Genomic DNA, 24,895 nt, shown 5'->3' on the forward strand with positions numbered 1-24,895 from the left:
CCTGCTAGTGCCACTCTTTGAACAATGAACTAGACTGAAAATTCCAATATTTGCTGGGAATTAATGCCTCCCTGCTAGTGCCAATCTTTGAACAGCGAATTAGATCAAAAATTCCAAAATGCGCTGCGCATTAATGCCTCCCTGCTAGTGCCAATCTTTGAACAATGAACTAGACTGAAAATTCCAATAATTGCTGGGAATTAATGCCTCCCTGCTAGTGCCAATCTTTGAACAGCGAATTAGATCAAAAATTCCAATATTTGCTGGGAATTAATGCCTCCCTGCTAGTGCCACTCTTTGAACAAAGAACTAGACTGAAAATTCCAATATTTGCTGGGAATTAATGCCTCCCTGCTAGTGCCACTCTTTGAACAAAGAACTAGACTGAAAATTCCAATATTTGCTGGGAATTAATGCCTCCCTGCTAGTGCCACTCTTTGAACAAAGAACTAGACTGAAAATTCCAATATTTGCTGGGAATTAATGCCTCCCTGCTAGTGCCAATCTTTGAACAGCGAATTAGATCAAAAATTCCAAAATGCGCTGCGCATTAATGCCTCCCTGCCAGTGCCAATCTTTGAACAATGAACTAGACTGAAAATTCCAATATTCGCTGGGAATTAATGCCTCCCTGCTAGTGCCAATCTTTGAACAATGAACTAGACTGAAAATTCCAATATTCGCTGGGAATTAATGCCTCCCTGCTAGTGCCACTCTTTGAACAATGAACTAGACTGAAAATTCCAATATTTGCTGGGAATTAATGCCTCCCTGCTAGTGCCAATCTTTGAACAGCGAATTAGATCAAAAATTCCAAAATGCGCTGCGCATTAATGCCTCCCTGCTAGTGCCAATCTTTGAACAATGAACTAGACTGAAAATTCCAATAATTGCTGGGAATTAATGCCTCCCTGCTAGTGCCAATCTTTGAACAGCGAATTAGATCAAAAATTCCAATATTTGCTGGGAATTAATGCCTCCCTGCTAGTGCCACTCTTTGAACAAAGAACTAGACTGAAAATTCCAATATTTGCTGGGAATTAATGCCTCCCTGCTAGTGCCACTCTTTGAACAAAGAACTAGACTGAAAATTCCAATATTTGCTGGGAATTAATGCCTCCCTGCTAGTGCCAATCTTTGAACAACGAACTGAAAATTCCAATATTTGCTGGGAATTAATGCCTCCCTGCTAGTGCCAATCTTTGAACAGCGAATTAGATCAAAAATTCCAAAATGCGCTGCGCATTAATGCCTCCCTGCCAGTGCCAATCTTTGAACAACGAACTAGACTGAAAATTCCAGTATTTGCTGGGAAATAGTGCCTCCTTGCTAGTGCCAATCTTTGAACAGCAAACTAGATCAAAAATTCCAATATTCGCTTCGCATTAATGCTTCCCTGCTAGTGCCACTCTTTGAAAAACAAACTAGACTGAAAATTCCAATATTTGCTGGGAATTAATGCCTCCCTGCTAGCGCATCTTTGAATAGCGAACTAGACTGAAATTTCCAGTATTCGCTGGGCATTAATGCCTCCCTGCTAGTGCCAATCTTTGAACAGCGAACCAGACTGAAATTTCCAGTATTCGCTGGGAATTAATGCCTCCCTGCTAGTGCCAATCTTTGAACAGCGAACCAGATCAAAAATTCCAATTTTCGCTGCGCATTAATGCAGTTAAGCACATCTATGACTTAGTTTTAAGGGTTTTTTTGTGAGCACATTGCCAAACTTTCTGTCTCCCATATTTTCTCCCAAGGCACATCACAGAATCCATTAGAAAGAAGAGCAAAGCTACGAATTGTCCTTCGGGCATCTGAGAAGGTTTACTGTGACCGATTGGATGGGATGGGCGCGCCTCCTGGAACTATTGGTAAGGGCGCTCTATTTTACACAGAGTGTGTGGGGGGGAAAGCTTTAGAAAAATGCAACACCCATAATGAGCAATCTATCAATGGTTCTTGCACAACACAACTTTTCCCCCTCCTCTACGTGGGTTTGACAGAATGATAGGCTATTCCTAGACACGTTCTGCATGGTTACCATGGATCTAGTGAGGAATTTCCTGTGGGGCAGAATGCCTCATATGCAGGCCTTGAATTCAGCAGGAGCTCACAGGAGCAGAGCTCCTGAACCTTTCTGACGGCCCCTCCTACCTTGTCCATTGAATAGTAGGTGCAGCTGAATAACAATCCCTGGATTAGGAGAGCAGGCAGCCAACCAACCAGCCACCTGGAACTTTGCCATGCCCCCAACAGCCCTCGTTAACCCCTGAAGCAGCCCCACCACCCTTTCCCCACTTCTTATGCGGTTTTGAGTGGTGGGCGGCTTGCTGGCCTTTTGACTGGAGGGGGGCAGCCCCAGGTGAGCGAGGCTTATCTAGGCTGGCTGGATCTCTAGCCAGCACAAGCAGCCCTCACTCCCCTGGGGCTCTCCTTCCTTGCATTGGGTTGGGGGAGGCGGCATATGCTAATGAGTTATGTTAATGAGCTCCACCACCTATTTTTCTACAAAACGATTCCTGTTCATATGCACTTACTTAGGCAGTTTATCAAGGCAAAGTGTAAGTAGAATGCTGAGAATTGCATGCCCAGTCCAGCATTTGCTGGAGTTCATGCGTTCTTCACAACAGCAAGCTCTGCCAAGCAGTTCCGAAATCCTGGGTCATTTTGCAAAGATTATCTTTTGGGAGAACATGTTCAGGCTGCGTGTATGTGTGCCCAAGAAAGCACGACTGCTGCGCGGCATAAAAAGTTTCTTTGGATTACACCCGTGGTCTCTTGTGGTTCTCCCTTCAAGGAGTTTACGGGAAACTGCAGATGCATAGTGCGTATACCGGGATCTCCTGGACACGCCTTGGAAATGACGTTGCCCCTGGAAATGAAAGGTAAGATGCATTTCTCAAATATTGTTGTTTGAAATCTTTCCACGCACTGGGTTGGATCCTGAACTCTGCCAGCACTGATTTTTCCTGCGTTTCCCCTCCACCCAACTGTCCTTTCTGACCCTGGAAAAACTTCTTCCTGGGGTTATGAGCAATGTTCCCTTTAAGCTGCAGAGTCTTGTGAGCAAAATTCTACTTTGTGAGCTACTGGCATTAAAGTTGTGAGCTACTGGTATTAAAGATGTGAGCTAGTGCATACATTAGTGTGCTCTGGGATCATCCTTCCTGAGCGAAGACAGGAATGTGTGAGCTGGAGGCTAAAAAGCTGTGAGCTGGCTCACGCTAAGTCAGCTAAGAGGGAACACTGGTCATGAGAACCACATGAATTAAATAGTCACATTGGGTGGGAGGCTACAGTGGGGAAGGGAAGGGCATGGAATTGCCCTTACTGGTTCTTACTGTGAAAGATCCAAAGTAATTCTATTTTCAGATCATGGAATCCAACCCACTTTTTGAGAGTGTCCGTTATCAGACATCATTGTACTTATTGCTCGTGTGGAGAGTTCCAAAGACTTTATTATCTAAAATTGAGACTGGGGAATGAAACAGAGACATTCTGGTAGTCGTATCCCCAGTTATCAGACACTGGACAAGGAGGAGGAGGAGGAGGAGGAGGAGGAGGAGGAGGAGGAGGAGGAGGAGGAGGAGGAGGAGGAGGAGGAGGAGGAGAAGAAGAAGAAGAAGAAGAAGAAGAAGAAGAAGAAGAAGAAGAAGAAGAAGAAGAAGAAGAAGAAGAAGAAGAAGAAGAAGAAGAAGAAGAAGAAGAAGAAGAAGAAGAAGAAGAAGAAGAAAAAACTTGGTTTATATCCCACTCTCCACTCTGAATCTCAGAGTCTCAGAGTGGCCCACAATCTCCTTTACCTTCCTCCCCCACCACAGACACCCTGTGAGGTGGGTGGGGCTGAGAGACCTCTCCCAGAAGCTGCCCTTTCAAGGACAACTTCTGCAAGAGCTATGGTTAACCCAAGGCCATTCCAGCAGCTGCAAGTTGAGGCGGGGGGAATCAAACCTGGTTCTCCCAGATAAGAGTCTGTGCACTTAACCACTATATCAAACCCGCTCACTAGAAGTGCATACAATGCAGAACAAATCAGATCAATACAGATCTGCAATGCTGATTCTACGGGTGCATTCAGATTACACTAAATAATGTGCTTTGCGACGGGATTTTTGATATTCTTACACAGTAAAAATCCAGTTGCTAAATGTATTATTTAGTGTAGTGTGAATGCACCCTATGACCTGTGTTCCCTGTAAGCTGAGTTAGCGTGAGCTAGCTCACAGATTTTTAGCCTCCAGCTCACACCTTCTTGTCTTAGCTCAGGAAGGATAACTCCAGAGCATAATAATTTATGCAGTCGCTCACAACTTTAATGCCACTGGCTCACAAAGTAGAATTTTTGCTCACAAGACTCTGCAGCTTGGAGGAAAGTTTCGGATCTAGCCCAGGCAATGGAAAACACCTCTGTTCTGACCAGGATAGCTCAGTCTCATCAGAATTTGGAAGCGAAGAAGGGTTGGTCCTTGTTAGAGCTTGGTTGGGAGACCACCAAGGAAGTCCAGGGTCACTCCACAGAGGCAAGCAATGGAAAACCACCTATGCTGTGAAAACCCTACAGGGTCAGCTGAAACTCACTGGTGCTTTGCAGACACACGTCTGGAAAGGTTCACCTGATTTTTTGCGTGGTTTACAGGTTCGGGGTACAAGATCCTTTGGACTGGCATAATGGTGACAGGATTGTCATCAGCTCCTCTTCTTACGAAGCCCACCAAGCTGAAATAGCCACTTTGGAAGAAGTCCGTGGTCATAGCATTAGAATCCGTGAACGTCTTCTCTACAGACATCTAGGTATGTAGTTAGTCATTTTCTGCCTGCATATCTGTGCCGGCCTCCTAGGAGATGCCTAATATTGGTTGTTGGTTCCTCGGAAGCCCTGATATGTTTAACTGTCATTCTTTCATGGTATATGCTGACAATTTGTTCCTTTTCCAAGCACTGGGTGAGAAAGTAGAATCTTAGTCCAATGACCCACAGGGAAGAAGAAGAAGATGATATTGGATTTATACCCAGCCCTTCACTCTGAATCTCAGAATCTCCTTTACTTCCTCCCCCACAACAGACACCCTGTGAGGTAGGTGGGGCTGAGAGCGCTATCACAGAAACTGCCCTTTCAAGGACAGCTCTGCTAGAGCTGGCCCAAGGCCATTCCAGCAGCTGCAAGGGGAGGAGTGGGGAATAAAACCTGGTTCTCCCAGATAAGAGTTCGCTCACTTAACCATTACAATCTGGGAACACTGGAGACTTAGAAAGAGGTCTTAGCTTCTGCAAGCCTTCCTAGCTTCTGTCTTCCTTTTTCTCAGTTGGGAATGTCTGTGTTTGTGTGGAAAACTTGGCCAGATAAGTGATTGTAGAGGCGTTTGTTTGGGTTGTGTCACTCTGAGCTTTGAAGAATTCTCAGAAGAAGTCCAAGTCCCCCCTCCTCCCCCCCAAAAAAATCCTTCAAAACTGTTTTGAAAGACCTGGAAAATGTTTTTTTTTTTTTGGGTGCAAAGAGGACATGCACAAGCCAGAAGAAATGAAGGTGGAGTTGTTCCCATTAATTTATCACCTAGAGCAGTGGTCCCCAACCTTTTTGGCACCAGGGACCGGTTTTGTGGAAGACCGTTTTTCCACAGACTGGTGGGTGTGGGGGGCAGTAGTTTTGGGAAGATACAGTTGTGCACTTTGTGGTGGTTGTGTGTGGACTCTTATCTGGGGGAGCTGGGTTTGATTCCCCACTCCTCCACTTGCAGCTGCTGGAATGGCCTTCAGTCAGCCATAGCTCTCACACAGTTGTCCTTGAAAGGGCAGCTTCTGGGGAGAGCTATTTCAACCTCACCCACCTCACAGTGTGTCTGTTGTGGGGGAGGAAGATAAAGGAGATTGTGAGCTGCTCTGAGATTTGGAGCGGAGGGCTGGATATAAATCCAATGTCGTCGTCGTCTTCTTATTACATTGTGATATATAATGAAATAATTATACAACTCACGGCCCGGTCTCTAACAGGCCTGGCCTGGTACTGGTCCCCGGCCCAGTGGTTGGGGACCCCTGACCTAGATTTGCCCTTGGCACTAGCTACAGGGAGTGTTCATTGAGTTTGCCACACTCAGAGTGATATAAACAAAAATCTGGCACCGAACCGACAGAACTAATGTTTCCTACCCAAGAACATTTGATCCTAATTTGTTTTGGAAAATCTCTGTCTGGGAAGTGTACAAGAATTTCTTCTGTGATGTTATACGAAGACAAAAGAAATCTAGGTACATTTCTAAGAGATATATGCATATATTCTTCAGGAATCTCTAAGAGACAAGCCAAGATTTTGGTTATCTTCATATAACATCACAGAGGTTAAAAGCTTGCCTGTTCACCAGATATCTAGTTAATTTGCAAACAGGTAAGATTTTAACTTGTTGGTGGTCAAAGAAAAGAACCCAAAGAGAAATTAGCCAATTTGATTTGATTTCATAAAAGAAGACTTGTGAGGATCCTCAGCTGGGATGCTCTAAAGCAAGGGTCTCCACAGTGACGGCCCCATTTAAGGGCAGAAAGCTGGGATAAAAAAATTGGTAAATAATTAAAGTAAATGTAGCTCCACATTTGGATGCCGTGGCACCTGCCAAAACTTTTCCTGGTGTCCACCAAGGGTTTTTAGAAAATATGCAGGATCAGGTGAGGCTTTTGCCCAGCAAGGCTTTTCATTGGCTGTGCAGATTTAAAGGCATCCTATTTTTTTTTTTTTAAAAAGTCAAATATTTACAGTGAGAGTACTGCATAACTTCACTTACTGACATTTTGTGTTGGGCTCTGCCTCCAATGGCGGCCATTTTGCCATTGTGCTCATGTATAGCCTCTGTTGCCTCATCTTGAGGTTCTGCTAGCTCTCTATCTCTAAGTGCCTGGAAGGACTGCTCTCAAGAGAATGTTTTCATTCACACTCTCCTGAGTTCTTATCTAGAAAACGAATTTGTTTCCCTCTGCCACGGAGTACCAGGTGTAGTTTTGTCTAGGATGTAGTTTTATATTACTTTCCACCCACCCCTCCCCCCGTTACTTGACCCCCGCCAGTGTTATTTACTAACCCCCCCCCCCAAATATTAAAGGTACCTTTAACTATTAAAACAAAAAATTATATTCTTCTTTTTAAAACTTAATTATTATCAAAAATTGTCCAATGTCCTTTTATTGTATTTTATCCAAATCATGGTATTCCATGTCTGTGAGCCGCCCTGAGCCCGCCTTTGGTGGGGGATGGTGGGATAGAAAAATAAATTTACTTTACTTACTTTACTTTATTTTCCACTCTTTTCCTATATATCTTCTAAACTTTTTCCACTCCGTCTTAAAAACCTCTAAATCATAGTCTCTTAATATTCTTGTTAATTTGTCCATTTCATTCCATGTCATAACTTTTATAATCCAATTCCATTTCTCTGGTATTTTTTCTTGCTTCCACAACTGCGCATACAATGTCCTAGCAGCTGAAAGCAAGTACCAGATTAAAGTTCTATCTTCTTTTGGAAATTTTTCCATTTGTAATCCCAATAAGAAAGTCTCTGCAACTTTCATTACTTCATATCCCAATATTCTAGAAATTTCTTGCTGAATCATTTGCCAGGATGTAGGATCTAGGATGTAGTTTTGATCAGTGCTTTTTTTTGGAGAAAAAGCCCAGCAGGAGCTCATTTGCATATTAGGCCACACCACCTGGCCTGGGAGCACATGGCTGCCGCATGGCGTCTCTGCAAGGCTACTATTAGAAATATTTGCCTTAAGTGCTTTGGAATCAAATAAAGTGCCTTGTCTAAAATAATTATTTGAAAACTTGGACTTAATCACACAATTAATTAATTGGACCCACAAAATATACAGGGTGGACATAAAACCACTATGATGGCATAGTTTGGTACATTCCTTCACTATCTGGGGTTCATTGAGGAAGAAGTCATCAGAACGAGGGATTATCTAGAATCCTCGTATGGATTAGGACTTCATACTGGACTTCTCATGGACTTGATGGTTTCCATTTGAGAACTAATGAGTGTGAACTTATAAATGAACTCTGTGAATTAATTTCTTTGTTTTTTGGACTTTATGTACTCTGCCTGTTGCTTTAGTGCTCCACGTTAAGAGGCAATAATATTGCGTAAAAATACGATAACATTCTGTCATCATTGACATTAATTAAAATTGTTCTTTATTTGTCTGCTATTACAGTGTGTTGGTTATAGTTGGCATGGCGGGTTCGGGCCAGCCGGAGCCCTGGCCAGCCTAGGTGGAGCTCTGTTCCTGTGGGCTCCGGCAGAAAAAAACACCCTGGCTTTGAGGATTCTATTATTGACTCAGAGCCAGCAATTAGGGTATAAAATGTTCAGTTTGAGCTATGTATCTCATCTCAGCTTTTGACTGACCTCGCTGTGTACGTTTGAGGCCCAGCGAATTGACGCCTGCCATCATGCGTAAGTTTGGCATTTGATGAAGATCTCCTTGCAAACAAGCCTGGGTCTTGCATATTGTTTCCTTGGGATTTCTGCAAACCTTGGAGCTTCCGGCCAGAGCTCCCAACAACCCACCACCCTGTGTCTGAATTCCAAAGTTGCCTGCAGGCTTAGAAAGGTCAGGGACCCCTGTTCTAAAATGTTGAACATTTTGCTGTGAGGTTTATTGTGTTCCATTTTTGACATGCGCAGGGCATTCCCACATATTAGAAGATGGGCGGCCGATTCCTCTGGCTGCAGAAATTGGGCTCCTAACAAGGAATATACAAATCAAGACCGACAGCAATTGTACCGGGAGGCTTCTAGTGGCCAGCTTCAGAAATGCCAGTGGCACAGAATATACAGGTATTCAAATATGAGGGACGATTCTCCAAAGTTTATTTATTTAATCATTCAGTTCATTTCCAATGCATCTCTATCCCCCGTGGGGACCCAACATGGTGTACTTCCTTCTCCTCCCCTCCATTTTATCCTCACAACAATCCTTTGTGATAGGTTAGTTTGAAAGCGTGTAACATATCCAAGGTCACCCTGCGAGCTTCCATGGCACAAGCCGGGATTTGAACCTGGGTCTTCCCTATACTAGTACGACACTAACCACTACAGCACACTGGCTCTCAGTTCCCCTGATATGAATTGGTCCTTAGATTATACTGTCTCTTGGATTCTGAGAGGAAGAGCCACAAAAGTAATTCTCAATTGTTAATTTTTTTAAAAAAAATGTCCACCTCCTCCAACTCTGTCTAGCTTGCCGGTTAAAAGTCTCCCAAATCATGCTCTTTGTGTTTCCACCTGCAGAAGAAGCAAGGGGGATGATGAATGGAGGGAGGGCATTTTCGTTGGGGGGACCCCCATCTTTAGAATGATCATGATTTTTTGTAGCAGGAAGTCCTTTGCATATTAGGCCGCACCCCCCTGATGTAGCCAATCCTCCAAGGGCTTACAGTAGGCCCTGTAAGAAGAGCCCTGTAAACTCTTGGAGGATTGGCTACATAAGAGGGGTGTGGCCTAATATCAAAAGCAGTTCCTGCTACAAAAAACGTTCTGAGAATGACCTTCCCCTTAAGATTTGCCTAGCCAGATACCAGGACAAAAATTTTTGTTTCTAAACTGGCTTTTAACTTTTAATGAAGGGGATTTATGTTTTTCAGCTTTTAATGCTCTGCTTCTAATCTGTTTTATAGCTATTTCAGGCGTCCTAGGAGTTTGTGCTGTTCTTCATGCCAATAATGGCTTTTCAATATAGATAATTTTATGTTGTTGTTTTTGTGGCGTTATGGTATTGGTTTTATTTTGTGAGCCATGGGCCTCTTATGGCCTGTTCTGGACTGTCCATAGGAACTGGCTGGCCATTTCATGAGATGGGATGCTGGAGTTGCCAGCTACAGGTTAGAACATAAGAACATAAGAGAAGCCATGTTAGATCAGGCCAATGGCCCATCCAGTCCAACATTCTGTGTCACATAAGAACATAAGAGAAGCCCTGTTGGATCAGGCCAATGGCCCCTCCAGTCCAACTCTCTGTGTCACATAAGAACATAAGAGAAGCCAGGTTGGATCAGGCCAATGGCCCCTCCAGTCCAACACTCTGTATCACATAAGAACATAAGAGAAGCCAGGTTGGATCAGGCCAATGGCCCCTCTAGTCCAACACTCTGTGTCACATAAGAACATAAGAGAAGCCAGGTTGGATCAGGTCAGTGGCCCATCCAGTCCAACACTCTGTGTCACATAAGAACATAAGAGAAGCCATGTTAGATCAGGCCAATGGCCCATCCAGTCCAACATTCTGTGTCACATAAGAACATAAGAGAAGCCATGTTAGATCAGGCCAATGGCCCATCCAGTCCAACATTCTGTGTCACACAGCGGCCAAATATATATATTTTATCTAACCCCCTCTTGAAGCTGGCTATGCCTGTAGCCGCCACCACCTCCTGTGGCAGTGAATTCCACATGTTAATCAGCCTTTGGGTGAAGAAGTACTTCCTTTTATCCGTTTTAACCTGTCTGCTCAGCAATTTCATCGAATGCCCACGAGTTCTTGTATTGTGAGAAAGGGAGAAAAGGAATTACCTGGAGATGTGGGTGGTAGAACCTGAGTTTGGGGAGGGGAGGGACTTCAATGAGATATAATGACGTTGAGTCCACTTTCCAAAGTGATCGTTTCATCCAGGTGAACTGATCTCTGCCACCTAGCGAAAGGACTCCTTCAGGGCATCTGGCACCTGAGGCAAGGTCCTGCCCCGCCACCCACCACCATGCTGCCAGCACCCTTCCTCCCCCATGTTTGCCCAAATACCAGGGCATCCGGCATTGCCGGAGATGTGATGACATCACTTCTGGTGCGTCTGCCAGAAGTAATGTCACTGCATCACTGGCCTAGACCTCCCTCTGCTGTCAGTAGGTCCACTAGCCGGCCAGCTGGCAGGCGACAAGGCCCACTGTGCTTGTTCAAGGAGTTTTGGATTCCAAAAGAGAAACTACATCCCGAGGGGATTTCCCCTCTTCTTCAGCCCCGTGGCTCAAGGTGGTAAAGCTGAAGTACTGCAGTTCTACGCTCCGCTCACGACCTGAGTTCGATCCCAGCGGAAGCCTTCCATCCTTCCGAGGTCGGGAAAATGAGTCCCCAGCTTGCTGGGGGGAAAGTGTAGATGCTTGGGGAAGGCAATGGCAAACCACCCCGTAACAAAAAGTCTACCATGAAGAAGAAGAAGATATTGGATTTATATCCCGCCCTCCACTCCAAAGAGTCTCAGAGCGGCTCACAATCTCCTTTACCTTCCTCCCCCACAACAGACACCCTGTGAGGTAGATGAAGATATTGGATTTATATCCTGCCCTCCAGTCTGAAGAGCCTCAGAACGGCTCACAATCTCCTTTTCCTTCCTCCCCCACAACAGACACCCTGTGAGGTAGATGAAGGTATTGGATTTATATCCCACCCTCCACTCCAAAGAGTCTCAGAGCGGCTCACAATCTCCTTTCCCTTCCTCCCCCACAACAGACACCCTGTGAGGTAGATGAAGATATTGGATTTATATCCTGCCCTCCACTCCGAAGAGTCTCAGAGCGGCTCACAATCTCCTTTCCCTTCCTCCCCCACAACAGACACCCTGTGAGGTAGATGAAGATACTGGATTTATATCCCGCCCTCCACTCCGAAGAGCCTCAGAGCGGCTCACAATCTCCTTTCCCTTCCTCCCCCACAACCGACACCCTGTGAGGTAGATGAAGGTATTGGATTTATATCCCACCCTCCACTCCAAAGAGTCTCAGAGCGGCTCACAATCTCCTTTCCCTTCCTCCCCCACAACAGACACCCTGTGAAGTAGATGAAGATATTGGATTTATATCCCGCCCTCCACTCCAAAGAGTCTCAGAGCGGCTCACAATCTCCTTTACCTTCCTCCCCCACAACAGACATCCTGTGACATGGGTGAGGCTGAGAGGGCTCTCACAGCAGCTGCCCTTTCAAGGACAGAGTCTCAGAGTGGATTACAATCTCCTTTCCCTTCCTCCCCCACAACAGACAACCTGTGAGGTGGGTGGGGCTGAGAGGGCTCTCACAGCAGTTGCCCTTTCAGGGACAACTCCTGCGAGAGCTACGGCTGACCCAAGGCCCTTCCAGCAGCTGCAAGTGGAGGAGTGGGGAATCCAACCCGGTTCTCCCAGATAAGAGCGCTCTGGCTGACCCAAGGCCCTTCCAGCAGCTGCAAGTGGAGGAGTGGGTATTAAACCCGGTTCTCCCAGATAAGAGTCCGCACACTTAACCACTACACCAAACTGGCTCTGATGCGATGTCACCCCGAAGTTGGAAACAACTGGTGCTTGCATAGGGGACTACCTTTACCTTTTTTTCATTTCAGGTGTGCTGCAGCTTTCCAATGTTGAGATTCTAGGCTTCGGATCTTCACAGTTCCCTGCGGTTGACATCATGAACGCATCCTCTGAATCCTTCATCATCTCCTCCAGCATTCACCAAATCTGCGGGGCTGGCATTCAAGCAGTGGCGAGCAGTGGCCTCTCGGTACGGGACAATGTGGTGTTTGATACGGCTGGTCACGGCATACACCTGGGAGGCCAAGACCATTCTCTCGTCAGGAATCTAGTCGTTCTGAGCAAACAGCCAGAGGGAGCATCCTATTGGGTGGCCGGCATCAAAACCAACACAGCTGATAACGCCCACTTGTGCAATAACATTGTGGCAGGATCCGAACGGATAGCCTTTCACATCCGAGGGCAGGAATGCTTCTTAGCGGGAGAGTTTTGCGGTGGTAACGTGGCTCATTCAAGCCTTCACGGGGTTCATTTGTACGGAAGAGATGGCTTTCCTAACTGCACCAAAATCGCAGGCTTCCTGTCCTACAAGAACTACGACTACGGGATCTTATTTCACCTTGAAGGAAACGTAGTGGTAGAAAACGTGATATTGGTTGACAACAATGTAGGTCTTCTCCCAATTTTATTCTGCACATCCATTGAGCCACGGTGCCACCTTGAAAAACAGCATGTCGAACTTAGAAACTCGGTACTTTTGGCCACCAGCTCTTCTTTCGATTGCATCAAGGACCGGATCCATCCCCTTTCAGCTCACCCAACAACGCGGGATCGAGCACCACGTAGTCCTTGGAGGGGGCGTGTCGGGATTCTGTGGCCTTCTTTTACCTCCGAGCCCGGTCGCTGGCCTGATCATCCATGGCATAGAATACAAAATGATTCGGCAGTGCTGGGAATCATGAAATTGCAAGGTGGGAGCTCCGTTTAAGATCTGATCTATCTGAAACCAGCTTTGTAAAACAGAACTGATACTGTTGTTTAATTTCTTGTTTTAACTCTTGAAATAAGCTCAGGCTCTCCCAGAAATGGACAAAATTAGTTGCACTTTCCAAAGAGATAGCCATGTTAGGTCTGTTACAGTTAAAACAAACAGAGTCTTGTGATACCTTAAGGACTCGCAGATTTATGATCTTTGTTTTTATTTTGATGTTGAGTTTCAAGCCTACTTTTGCGCTCTCCTCTTTCACCCTCAACAAGAGGTTCTTTAGGTCCTCCTCACTTTCTGCCATTAGAGTGGTGTCATCGGCATATCTGAGGTTGTTGATGTTTTTTTCTGGCAATCTTAATTCCTGGTTGTGCTACATCCAGGCTGGCATTCCGCATGATGTACTCTGCATATAAATTAAATAAACAGGGTGACAATATACATCCTTGTCGAACTCCTTTTCCTATTCTTTTGTTGTTGTTCAGTAGCACAGTCGAGTCCGACTCTTTGTGACCCCATGGACGAAGTCACATCACCTCCTGCTATTCTCCGAAATTCATGTTAGTTATATCAATAATGCTGTCTAGGCATCTCATATCATAGGTTGTTGATGTTTTTCCCGGCAATCTTAATTCCGGTTTGTGATTCATCCAGGCCGGCATTCCACATTATGTACTCTGCATATAAATTAAATAAGCAGGGTGAAAATATACATCCTTGTCGAACTCCTTTTCCTATTCTAAACCAATCAGTTGTTCCATATCCCGTTCTGACAATTGTTTCTTGACCCTTATACAGATTTCTCAAGAGACACGTGAGGTGGTCTGGTGCTCCCATCTCTTTAAGAACTTGCCACAGTTTGTTGTGATCCACACAATCAAAGGCTTTAGTGTAGTCAGTGAAGCAGAAATACAAGTTTTTTCTGGTACTCCCGTGCTTTCCCCATAATCCATCGAATGTTGGCAATTTGATCTCTCGTTCCTCTACCTCTCCGAAACCCAGCTTTAACTTCTGGCAGTTCCCAATCTACATACTGCTGAAAGCTAGCTTGTAGGATCTTTAACGTGACCTTGCTGACTTGGTCCATGGGGTTGCAAAAAAGTTTTTTGTGGGCTAGAGCCTAGTTCAGCAGTCCCTATCGTGGTGCCCACAGACGCAATGAGACCTGTTGACACCTTTTCTTGGTTTTCTTCCAAGTGCTTTTAGAAAGTGGGCAGGTCTTTGATGTACATTTGATGTACAGCAAGTCTGGCTGTGCACCTCTGACCCAACACGTGTTGGGTATATCCTCTCTTTGAATAGGTGTGTCAAACATGCGGCACAAGGGCCAAATTAGGTCCCCCAGAAGGCTCCTATCAGGCCCCCCAATCAACTGGCTGTCATCTGCTTCCTTTCTCTTGCTTCCTTCTGCATAACAGCTTGATCTGCCAGGCTTGCTCATTCGCACAGGAGCTACAGAGCGAAGCCTCTGTTTTCTCCATTGACTGAAGTTCTTCCCTTGGGGAAGAATAGTTTGCTTTGCCAGGCTCTCTTAATCACACAGCAGAACTACTGAGCCAAGCCTCTCTTCCTTCTGTTGGCTAAGACTCCTCTCCTTCTTGGTCCCCTGATCTGGCCCTCATAAAAAAATGAGCTCAACACCCCTGGCTTAGAGGATGGAGCAGCTAACCCTTTTACCCATGGTGTATCTGGACTATGGCTTTTTTTTCTAGCAGGAGCTCCTTTGCATATTAGGCCATGCCCTCCTGATGCAGCCAATCCTCCTGGAGCTTACAGTAGACCCTGTATTAAGAGCCCTCTAAGCTCTTGGAGGATTGGCTGCATCAGGGGTGTGTGGCCCAGGGATGGAATTCTAGCAGAAGCTCCTTTGCATATTAGGCCACGCCCCCCTGATGCAGCCAATCCTCCTGGAGCTTACAGTAGACCCTGTATTAAGAGCCCTCTAAGCTCTTGGAGGATTGGCTGCATCAGGGGTGTGTGGCCCAGGGATGGAATTCTAGCAGAAGCTCCTTTGCATATTAGGCCACACCCCCCTGATGCAGCCAATCCTCCTGGAGCTTACAGTAGACCCTGTATTAAGAGCCCTCTAAGCTCTTGGAGGATTGGCTGCATCAGGGGTGTGTGGCCCAGGGATGGAATTCTAGCAGAAGCTCCTTTGCATATTAGGCCACGCCCCCCTGATGCAGCCAATCCTCCTGGAGCTTACAGTAGGCCCTGTATTAAGAGCCCTCTAAGCTCTTGGAGGATTGGCTACATTAGGGGGCGTGGCCTAATATGCAGAGGAGCTCCCGCTAGACAAAGAGCCCTGAATTCTGGACCATCCCCTTCATCCTTCTTTGTTCTTTGTCATCTCCAGATGTCACCTTCACTGGCTTTCGGAAGACTTGTTATAGCGATGATGGAGACGTCTGCATTATGACCAGTCCTGGCCACAGAGGCGTGCTGCATATGGTCACATCGGAGAGGACAAGAATGTTCCATGTCAACGAAGAGAACATGTTTCATTTTTCTCCATCACAAACTGGGTAAAAAAAAGAAGATATTGGATTTATATCCCGCCCTATACCCTGAATCTCAGAGTCTCAGAGCGGTCACAATCTCCTTTACCTTCCCCCCCACCCGACAACAGACACCCTGTGAGGTGGGTGGGGCTGAGAGGGCTCTCACAGCAGCTGCCCTTTCAAGGACAATCTCTGTCAGAGCAGCTGCAAGTGGAGGCGTGGGGAATCTAACCTGGTTTTCCCAGATAAGAGTCCACACACTTAACCACTACACCAAACTGGCTCTCAGCAAAAGGTTTTGTTGTTTTTAAGTACCGCATTTTCCAAAAGGGAGACTGTGTTAGGATCCATGCAATGTCTCTTGTCGTGTTTTCCTTTCTGGATGGTTTCACATGTAATTGTCACTGTCTTGCTATGTAGTATGTTATGGGATAGTGGTGCATTGGTCTTTGGAAGGTTATTTTGTCTTTCGCTGCGGAGATGTTGGTGGTTGCCTGGGAGATGAAGACTGGGAACAGCCTTCGCTTCTCACGTGATAAGAAGATGGGGGCTCCCTTTTTGTGAAAAGCTATGTATTAGAACAGGGGTGGCCAAACTTGCTTAATGTAAGAACCACATAGAATAAACATCAACTGTTTGAGAGCCACATGACATGAACATCAGATGTTTGAGAAAAGGAAGGAAGGAAGGCAAATAGATTAGGGAAGAGGGAGGGAGAACTGGAAAGAAAGGAACTTTAACTTGGAATGCGTTCTCCAAGTTGCCAGATAGCTTGGCTTGGAAAAGTGATTTAAAGAGAGAAATGCCTTCTCCAAGCTGGCTGATGGGGCTTTGGGGGCATCAAGAGCCACATCATGTGTGTGAAAGAGCCAAATGTGACTCCCGAGTCACAGTTTGGCCACTCCCGCATTAGAAGGTCGGGGTGTGTGTGCCCACACTGCTGAGTTCTTTAATGCTATCTGCAGTTCTTACTTTCACTTCTGGAAAAACCTCTGAAAAGGAAAGGCTTGCACTTGTAACATATCCGTAAAGCTTCACCTATGTCTTCACTTCTGAAGTCTATCTGAGAGTGGCCTTGGGTCAGCCATAGTTCTCGCAGAGCTGTCCTTGAAAGGGCAGCTTTTGTGAGAGCTCTCTCTGCCCCATCTACCTCACAGGCGGTATTCCTTCTAAGCTGAGTTAGTGTGAGCTAGCTCACAGTTTTCTAGTCTCTGGCTCACACATTTTTTGTCTTAGCTCAGGAAAAATGGCCCCAGAGCAAACTAATTGATGCAGGAGCTCATAATTTTAATGCCAGTAGCTGATGGAGTAGAATTTTTTGCTCACAACACTCCACATCTTAGAGGGAGTATTTCTCACAGGGTGTCTGTTGTGGGGGAGGAAGGTAATGGAGATTGTGAGCTGCTCTAAGACTCTGAGATTCAGAGTGAAGTTCGGGGTATAAATCTGATATCATCATCTTCTTCAAGCAGATTTTCTTGTTTCACACAGGAAAATCCAGCTGCAAAGGATTCCTAAAGCACATGGAAAGTGCATTATCCAACATGTGTGAAATTGGCCTTAATGTACCATAAGTAAATATAGTTAATGGAGTAGCCTATGTTTGGATGATCAGACTAGCCATAGTTAGTTTAATTAGACCATGGTTTAATATGACATCTGAACCAAACACCTAGCTTTCTCCAGCACTGCCATAAGTTTAAGTTTATTAGATTTATATCCCACCCTCCCCACCGGAGTAGGCTCAGGGTGGCTCACAACCAGTAAAATCAGAACAGTTCACATACAGTTCACATACATACAAACATACAATTAAAACAGGTAAAAACAGTCTGGTGCTAATATCAGTTGACAATATTACATTTCAGATGGAGTTCAGTATATAAGATGTCATTCCCTGCTCCCGTATCAGTCATTCCAGATTAAAGGCCAGCCGGAATAGTGTCATCTTACAGACCTTGCGGAACTGGGCGAGGTCCCGCAAGGCCCTAACTTCTTCCGGCAACTGATTCCACCAATAGGGGGCAGCAATCGAGAAGGCTCTGTCTCTTGACCCGGGGATCACTAATAGATTTTGTAAAGCTTTCATACCTTTAAGACCAACTAAGTGGCACCTTTAAGACCAACTGAGTTTTATTCAGAATGTCAGCTTTTGTATGAAGCAGACTTCATCAGACAAATGGGAATGGAAGCAGCAATTCTTAATATAAGTGGGCAGTGTAGAATCATGGGAATGTTTTTAGCAGATTAAAAGAATCACAAATAGGGATCTGTGTTTGTTAGCGTTAGGACAAAGCAGGGCTGAAAAAACAGTGGAGGGTGATAAAAAGCAGACTGCTGTTGTAGGTGCGAAGTGCCATAAATCTAGGTAACACCCTCCAACAACAAACACAGATCCCTATTTGTGATCTGCTAAAACATTCCCATGATTCCACACTGCCCACTTATATTAAGAATTGCAGCTTCCATTCCGATTTTGTCTGATGAAGTCTGCTTAAGAGCATACGAAAGCTTACATTCTGAATAAAACTTAGTTGGTCTTAAAGGTGCCACTTGTGTACTGCTTTGTTCTATTGCTTCAGACCAACACGGCTGCCTACTGGGATCTAATAGATTTTGTGTCCCAGATCTAAGTACCCTCTGGGGAACGTGTGGGGAGAGACGGTAACACCTGTTGTTTGATTGATGCCTGTCCATAATATGAAAGCTTCCAGGATTGAGTTCCGGTTGTTGACTTCTCCTTACTCTGATGTTTCCTCCATTCTCTGACAGAGAAAAGGAGTCAAGCATCGAGTCGTGCGTAGCTGGGATGTGTGCGGGTTCGAGAAAAGCTCTTTTCAAAGATTTGGATGGCAACGCCCTCGGATTGGACCCACCTGTGTCGGTCTTCCCGAAATCAGAGTCTGAGAGGAAAGAGCCATGTTTGGATGTCGGTAAGTTGCATGAAACAATCTTCCAATGATTCTGTAAAGAAAAAAAAATTGCTGAGGAAATGAGAGACTTAAATATATAAACATATGAAGTTGCTTTATACTGAATCAGACCCTCGGTCCGTCAAAGCCAGTATTGTCTACTGAGACTGGAAGAAAATTATATTGGATTTATATACTCTGAATATCAGCGCCTCAGAGCGGCTCACATCCTTTACCTTCCTCCCCCCCAACAGACACCCTGTGAGGTAGATGAAGATATTGGATTTATATCCCATCCTCCGCTCCAAAGAGTCTCAGAGCAGCTCACAATCTCCTTTCCCTTCCTTCCCCCACAACAGACACCCTGTGAGGTAGATGAAGATATTGGATTTATATCCCGCCATCCACTCCGAAGAGCCTCAGAACGGCTCACAATCTCCTTTACCTTCCTCCCCCACAACAGACACCCTGTGAGGTAGATGAAGATATTGGATTTATATCCCGCCATCCACTCCGAAGAGCCTCAGAGCAGTCACAATCTCCTTTACCTTCCTCCCCCACAACAGACACCCTGTGAGGTAGAAGAAGATATTGGATTTATATCCCGCCCTCCATTCCGAAGAGTCTCAGAGCGGCTCACAATTTCCTTTCCCTTCCTCCCCCACAACCCCCCCTGTGAGGTAGATGAAGATATTGGATTTATATCCCGCCCTCCATTCCGAAGAGCCTCAGAGCGGCTCACAATCTCCTTTACCTTCCTCCCCCACAACAGACACCCTGTGAGGTAGAAGAAGATATTGGATTTATATCCCGCCCTTCACTCCGAAGAGTCTCAGAGCAACTCACAATCTCCTTTACCTTCTCCCCCCTCAACAGACACTCTGTGAGGTAGGTGGGGCTGAGAGAGCTCTTAGAGCAGCTCCCTTTCAAGGACAACTCCATTGTTTCACACAGAAGTTTTTTGGTAGAAAAAGCCCAGCAGGAACTCATTTGCATATTAGGCCATGCCCCTTGATGCCAAGCCAGCTGGAACTGGGTTTCTGTGCGTTTCTGCTAAAAAAAAAAAAAGTCTCTGAACTTAGCTATTTCTGGATGTGTATTTGCTGTGCTCTGGATGAATGGCAGGAAAAGAGAAGAGATTCAGTCTGAGGTGCTCTCTCCTCCTGTAGGTGTTATTTCGTGGCAAATGACTAGCTCAACATAATCCTGATGAACATTTAAAAAAAATATTACTTCCCCCCCCCCCCAAAAAAAAATAATATCTGGCCTTTCTTTTCCCCACAAGGGCCACCAAGGCAGCTAACAATTTCAAACACACGATGAAAATTAGATCATAAAACCACTGAAATCACCCCCCTCCTTAACATACATCATGAAGACCATTTTAGGGTGCGGCCAGATGTACCATTAGTGGCGACACAGCTCCGTCTCGCTGATGGATTAAATGTGTTCGTTCAGACATCCACATCTGGCAATCGAGCGTGATCCAGCGTCATTCCGACTTGCTGCAGATCAGTGCCGCATTAATTTGACACCACAGAAAGTCCGGCCCTTTTTCAAAACAGCAACACAAGATCGGCTTTTTGTTGTTTGGACAGCTCTGTGCGATACTGCCTCCCACCTTGTTTTTGAATAATAGCCCCAGCAGACATGCGCATTGCCAGATCATCCGGGAATCTGAGATGACGCTTCTGCTTCTCCAATCAACACAGGATCGGAGGCGGGGGGGGGAAACGTTATCCCACTTTTCAGAACAGGAAAAAAATCTTTCTTTTCATTGTGAGGATTTCAAGATATCATTGTCACTGCCAATTTCTAGGAAAATAATTCCTGCCAGTGCCTTGGTTTGGATCGGCAACGTTAATTCCGGAAACTTTCCCCCTGCCGCTGAAGCAATGTTTGATTTCCCAGCTCCAAGCAGTTGGGTGCATGTTCAGTGGACCCCCCTCCCCCCCAGAAATCACCATCACCGTGTGATCGATCAACTGCTTTTCACTAACGGGACCAACTCTTTATACGACCGTTCATGTGAACGCCGCCATGTTGGATTTTTCTGCCCCGGTCCAGAAAAAGGCTCTTCGGTCTCTCTTTAAGTGGTCCGTGTGGCCGCACCCTTAAAGAGTTTAAAGACAGAGTTAAAATACATACAAAATAGTTATTCAGGGCTTTTTTTTGTAGCAGGAACACCTTTGCATATTAGGCCACACACCCCTGAGATAGCCAATCCTCCAAGAGCTTACAGGGCTCTTAGTACAGGGCTTACTGCAAGCTCTTGGAGGATTGGCTACATCAGCAGGGTGCGGCCTAATATGCAAAGGAACTCCTGCTAGAATTCCACCCCTGCATAATAGGCCACACTCCCTGATGTAGCCAATCCTCCAAGAGCTTAGAGGGCTCTTCTTACAGGGCCTACTGGAAGCTCTTGGAGGATTGGCTACATCAGAGGGGTGTGGCCTAATATGCAAAGGAGGTCTGCTACAAAAAAAAAAGCCCTGGTTAAAAAACATCACATAGGTCACTGTGTTGGTCTGAAGCAACAGAACAGAGTTTGGTTCCAGTTTAATTCTGGGACATGAGCATGCACATGAAAGCGCATACCCAGAATTAAACTTTGCTAGTCTTTGGTTGAAAAATTTTATTAGTTTTCCAGAGAGTTAAAGGGAACAGGGAAAGGGGGAAATTAGAAATACAAATAGCATGACCGATATAATCTGATCTGCATGAAAGTACTTCCATAAAATCAAATATTATTAAGATATTATTCTTCGCTTAACACTCTGTCATCGTAAGCTAAGCAAAATGTTATAAAGATTGTAAGTCTTCATTTGAATTGTCTATTTAAACTTACATTCCTAATATCTATGATATTGCAGTAGAGTTGCCAAGTCTTTGGGGGTGGAGCCAGGAGACATTAGGGGTGGAGCCAAGATCAAGGCTGTGACATTCATAAATGAACTCCAAAGGGAGTTCTGGCCATCACATTTAAAGGGACGGCACACCTTTTCAATTCCTTCCTTCCATAGGAAATCATGAAGGATAGGGGCACCTTCTTTTGGGGCTCATAGAATTGGACCCCCTGGTCCAATAATTTTGAAACTTGGGGGGTACTTTGGGGAGAGGCACTAGATACTATACTGAAAGTGTGGTGCCTCTACCTCAAAAAACAGCTCCCCCAGAGCCCCCGAAACCTCCAGATCAATTCCTCATTATACCCTATGAGAATCAATCTCCAAATAGGGAATAATGCTCAGCAGTCATTTCCCTCCCCTCCCCCCGCTTTCTGACGACCCTGAAGCGGGGGGAGGGTCTCCAAACCGGGGGATCCCCTGCCCCTACCTGGGGATTGGCAACCCTATATTGCAGGATATATTACAGGAGACAGAGGTAAAAGTTCACACCAAAAGATCTTAAGTATCTAACCACGCATATGGCTTCACCCAATATTTTCTTGCTTCTTCCTTAGATTTCCCAGCAAGCAACTTTGCTGGTCTTAAAGGTGCTCCTGAACCCAAAACTAGAATGTGCCTGCTGTGGCCTGCGGGCCCCATTCTCCGCTCTGCCCTCTTGGGCTTCCACTCTCAAAGAAGCCTGCCACCACCACCTGACCTTTTGGGAGGAATCCCCCCCTGGGAGGGCCAGGAGGACCCCCAGCTTCCCTTCCAAGGTTGGAGGCCTTGCCTTTGTGTCTCCCACTGCCCAGTGCCTGGTCACCATGGGAACAGATTAATTCCTTAATCTGGAGGCAGGGCTTTTTTTGTTGCAGGAACTCCTTTGCATATTAGGCCACGCACCTTCGCTGTAGCCAATCCTCCCGGAGCTTACTGTAAACCCTGTACTAAGAGCCCTGCAAGCTCTTGGAGGATTGACTACATAAAGGGTGCGTGTGGCCTAATATGCAAAGGAGTTCCTGCTACAAAAAAAAAAAAAAAAGCCGTGTCTGGAGAAATAGCCACTTGACAACTGCCTGCCTTCCCCCTGGCACACCTTTTGAAATAACCTGTCCAAGATGGTGAAGGTCTATGTGGCACAGAGAATTATTGCCAGCCTTGAACATTTATAAAGTAATTATTACAAAAGAAAATGCCTACAAGTGTGCTTTCGCATGACACCAAATTGAGCCAGGAATACAAAATAAATGGGAAAAGATCCAGTCTTCTGTCCCTCTTTTTATACATGCCTTATCAGATGTTAAAATATCAGACAGGCTCTTTTAGCATAGGTAGTTACAGATTCCTACAAAGTTTGCTTCCTTCAGCTCTCCAGGTGAACTAGGGTTGCCAAGAACAATTCAAGAAATATCTGGGGACTTTGGGGTGGAGCCAGGAGACTTTGGGGGTGGAGCCAGGAGACATTGGGGGTAGAGCCAGGAGCATGTGGCTCTTACACTTGCTTAGTGTAAGAGCCACATAGAATAAACATCAGATGTTTGAGAGTCACAAAACATGAATGTCAGATGTAGGTAGGTAGGTAGGTAGGTAGGTAGGTAAGTAGGTAGGTAGGTAGGTAGGTAGGTAGGAAGGAAGGAAGGAAGGAAGGAAGGAAGGAAGGAAGGAAGGAAGGAGGATGGAAAGAAGGAAAGAGGGAGGGAGGAGGAAGGGAGGAAGAAAGGAAGGAAAGAGGGAGGGAGGGAGGGAGGAAGGAAGGAAGGAAGGAAGGAAGGAAGGAAGGAAGGAAGGAAGGAAGGAAGGAAGGAAGGAAGGAAGGAAGGAAGGAAGGAAGGAAGGAAGGAAGGAAGGAAGGAAAATAGCTGAGGAAGGGATGTGGAAAGAAAGCAAGAAGCGATTTAAAGAGAGAAATGTCTTCTCCAAGTCAGCTGATTGGGCAGTGGGGCTTCAAGAGCCACATAATATATACGAAAGAGCCACAGTTTGGCCATCCCTGGTCTTCACCTTCTGGCAGAGGATGGCAACAGAAGGGGGCACACTGATCTCCCCATGGCTTTGACCCCGTGACCCTCTCCCGAGCTGCCACCCCCCCTAATCTCACCGCAGGCAAGATTGTCCACGTTTATTCTGTCCGTACCCCGGGATAATTTTATTCGCTTTTTGCGAGTACCCGGAGATCCTTTAATGAGCGAGGCTTTCTATACAGTTAACGGAATGACAACTTCTCTCAGATCCTGCCGAGAAGAGAAGGTGAGCCCCTCCCTCCGCAGCTTGGCATCAAAGGCAGCTCGAGCCATTCAAAACAAACTGCCTGTTTCCAAAGAGCCATTTTGTTGCACCGCCATGTGTCGTGAAAGCGCACGCAGGGAGGGCTTCTTGTTCTCTTCCCCGATTAAGACTCTCTTCTGTGATTCCAAACCACCCGCTTTAATTACAATTAGCATCTCCTGAGCCTGCTGCTCCTGAATGGCGGCCATTTTGCCGGGAAGTAGCATCGTTTATGACTCCGGCAGTACGGGAGCGCGATGCGAGGGACTGTAATTAATCCCGTTTTCCATCCTGCCCTAGAAACCGATTAAGCACAAAGAGAACTTTAATCTTTAAACAAAATGTCTAATCTTTAAACAAAATGTCTAATGTCTCGCCCGGTAGAAGGCATTTCTCTAAGGATCCCCTCTCTCTGGCTGCTTAGAGGGCTGATTAATTCACTGTCTTGGCATAAACAGGGTTTCTTTTCTTCCCCTCCCGACTGCTTCCCTGACCTGATTATGAATCCGAAGGCAGTGCCAGTGCCCCAGCGGCCGCTTTTGTGCCAGCCTGCCCTTTCAGAACCAGGTTAATTCTACTGTGTGTTTTACGCACATTGCTCATAACTGGGCTTTGAGATTTCACGGTGCTTTGAAAGATCATCTGATAGGCGGTGGTTAATGAATGCCAAGAAAGCAGCTAAGATTTTCTGCAGGTCTTAACTTCTTAATCACAGGTTCCCAACGTGGTACCCGTGGGTGCTAGGGCTGCCAACCCCCCGGTCTGGGTGGGATTTCCTCCACCCTGGAGGTTCCCAACCCACCTGCCCACATTGGGCCAGTGGGGGGAACCTCCTCCAACGTTGTTAGCGCGATGATATCACCCGGAAGTGGGAGGTGGGAGGGACGGTGGCTCAGTGGTAGAGCATCTGCTTGGGAAGCAGAAGGTCCCAGGTTCAATCCCCGGCATCTCCAAAAAAGGGTCCAGGCAAGTAGGCGTGAAAAACCTCAGCTGGAGACCCTGGAGAGCCGCTGCCAGTCTGAGAAGACAATACTGAGTTTGATGGACCGAGGGTCTGATTCAGTATAAGGCAGCTTCGTATGTCCAT

The 24,895-nt window shown here is 45.9% G+C and overlaps 1 protein-coding gene and 1 long non-coding RNA gene across 2 annotated transcripts in view; both read left to right on the plus strand.

Annotated features, from left to right (window-relative positions):
* Positions 1-1,844, plus strand: part of LOC132589032 (uncharacterized) — a 31,619-nt gene extending 29,775 nt beyond the window's left edge. Inside the window, exon 3 of the long non-coding RNA XR_009556534.1 lies at positions 1,755-1,844. This is a non-coding gene — a long non-coding RNA (uncharacterized LOC132589032). The remainder of the gene's footprint in view (positions 1-1,754) is intronic.
* On the plus strand, positions 1,844-15,771 carry LOC132585535 (fibrocystin-like). The gene is made up of 6 exons (XM_060257468.1): positions 1,844-1,868; positions 2,795-2,882; positions 4,634-4,788; positions 8,670-8,822; positions 12,347-13,228; positions 15,599-15,771. The coding sequence occupies exons 1-6, from the start codon at positions 1,844-1,846 to the stop codon at positions 15,769-15,771; spliced, it is 1,476 nt and encodes a 491-aa protein (XP_060113451.1).
* Positions 15,772-24,895: the final 9,124 nt, after the last annotated feature.

This window comes from Heteronotia binoei, chromosome 1, assembly GCF_032191835.1.
Source record: "Heteronotia binoei isolate CCM8104 ecotype False Entrance Well chromosome 1, APGP_CSIRO_Hbin_v1, whole genome shotgun sequence".
In the NCBI taxonomy this organism is placed as follows: Eukaryota; Metazoa; Chordata; class Lepidosauria; order Squamata; family Gekkonidae; genus Heteronotia; species Heteronotia binoei.

Coding starts and splice junctions, on each gene's coding strand:
- LOC132585535 (XM_060257468.1), top strand. CDS start 1,844: ATGGGCGCGCCTCCTGGAACTATTG. Junction 1,869..2,794: donor CGCGCCTCCTGGAACTATTG/GTAAGGGCGCTC, acceptor TCTCCCTTCAAG/GAGTTTACGGGAAACTGCAG. Junction 8,823..12,346: donor CAGTGGCACAGAATATACAG/GTATTCAAATAT, acceptor TTTTCATTTCAG/GTGTGCTGCAGCTTTCCAAT.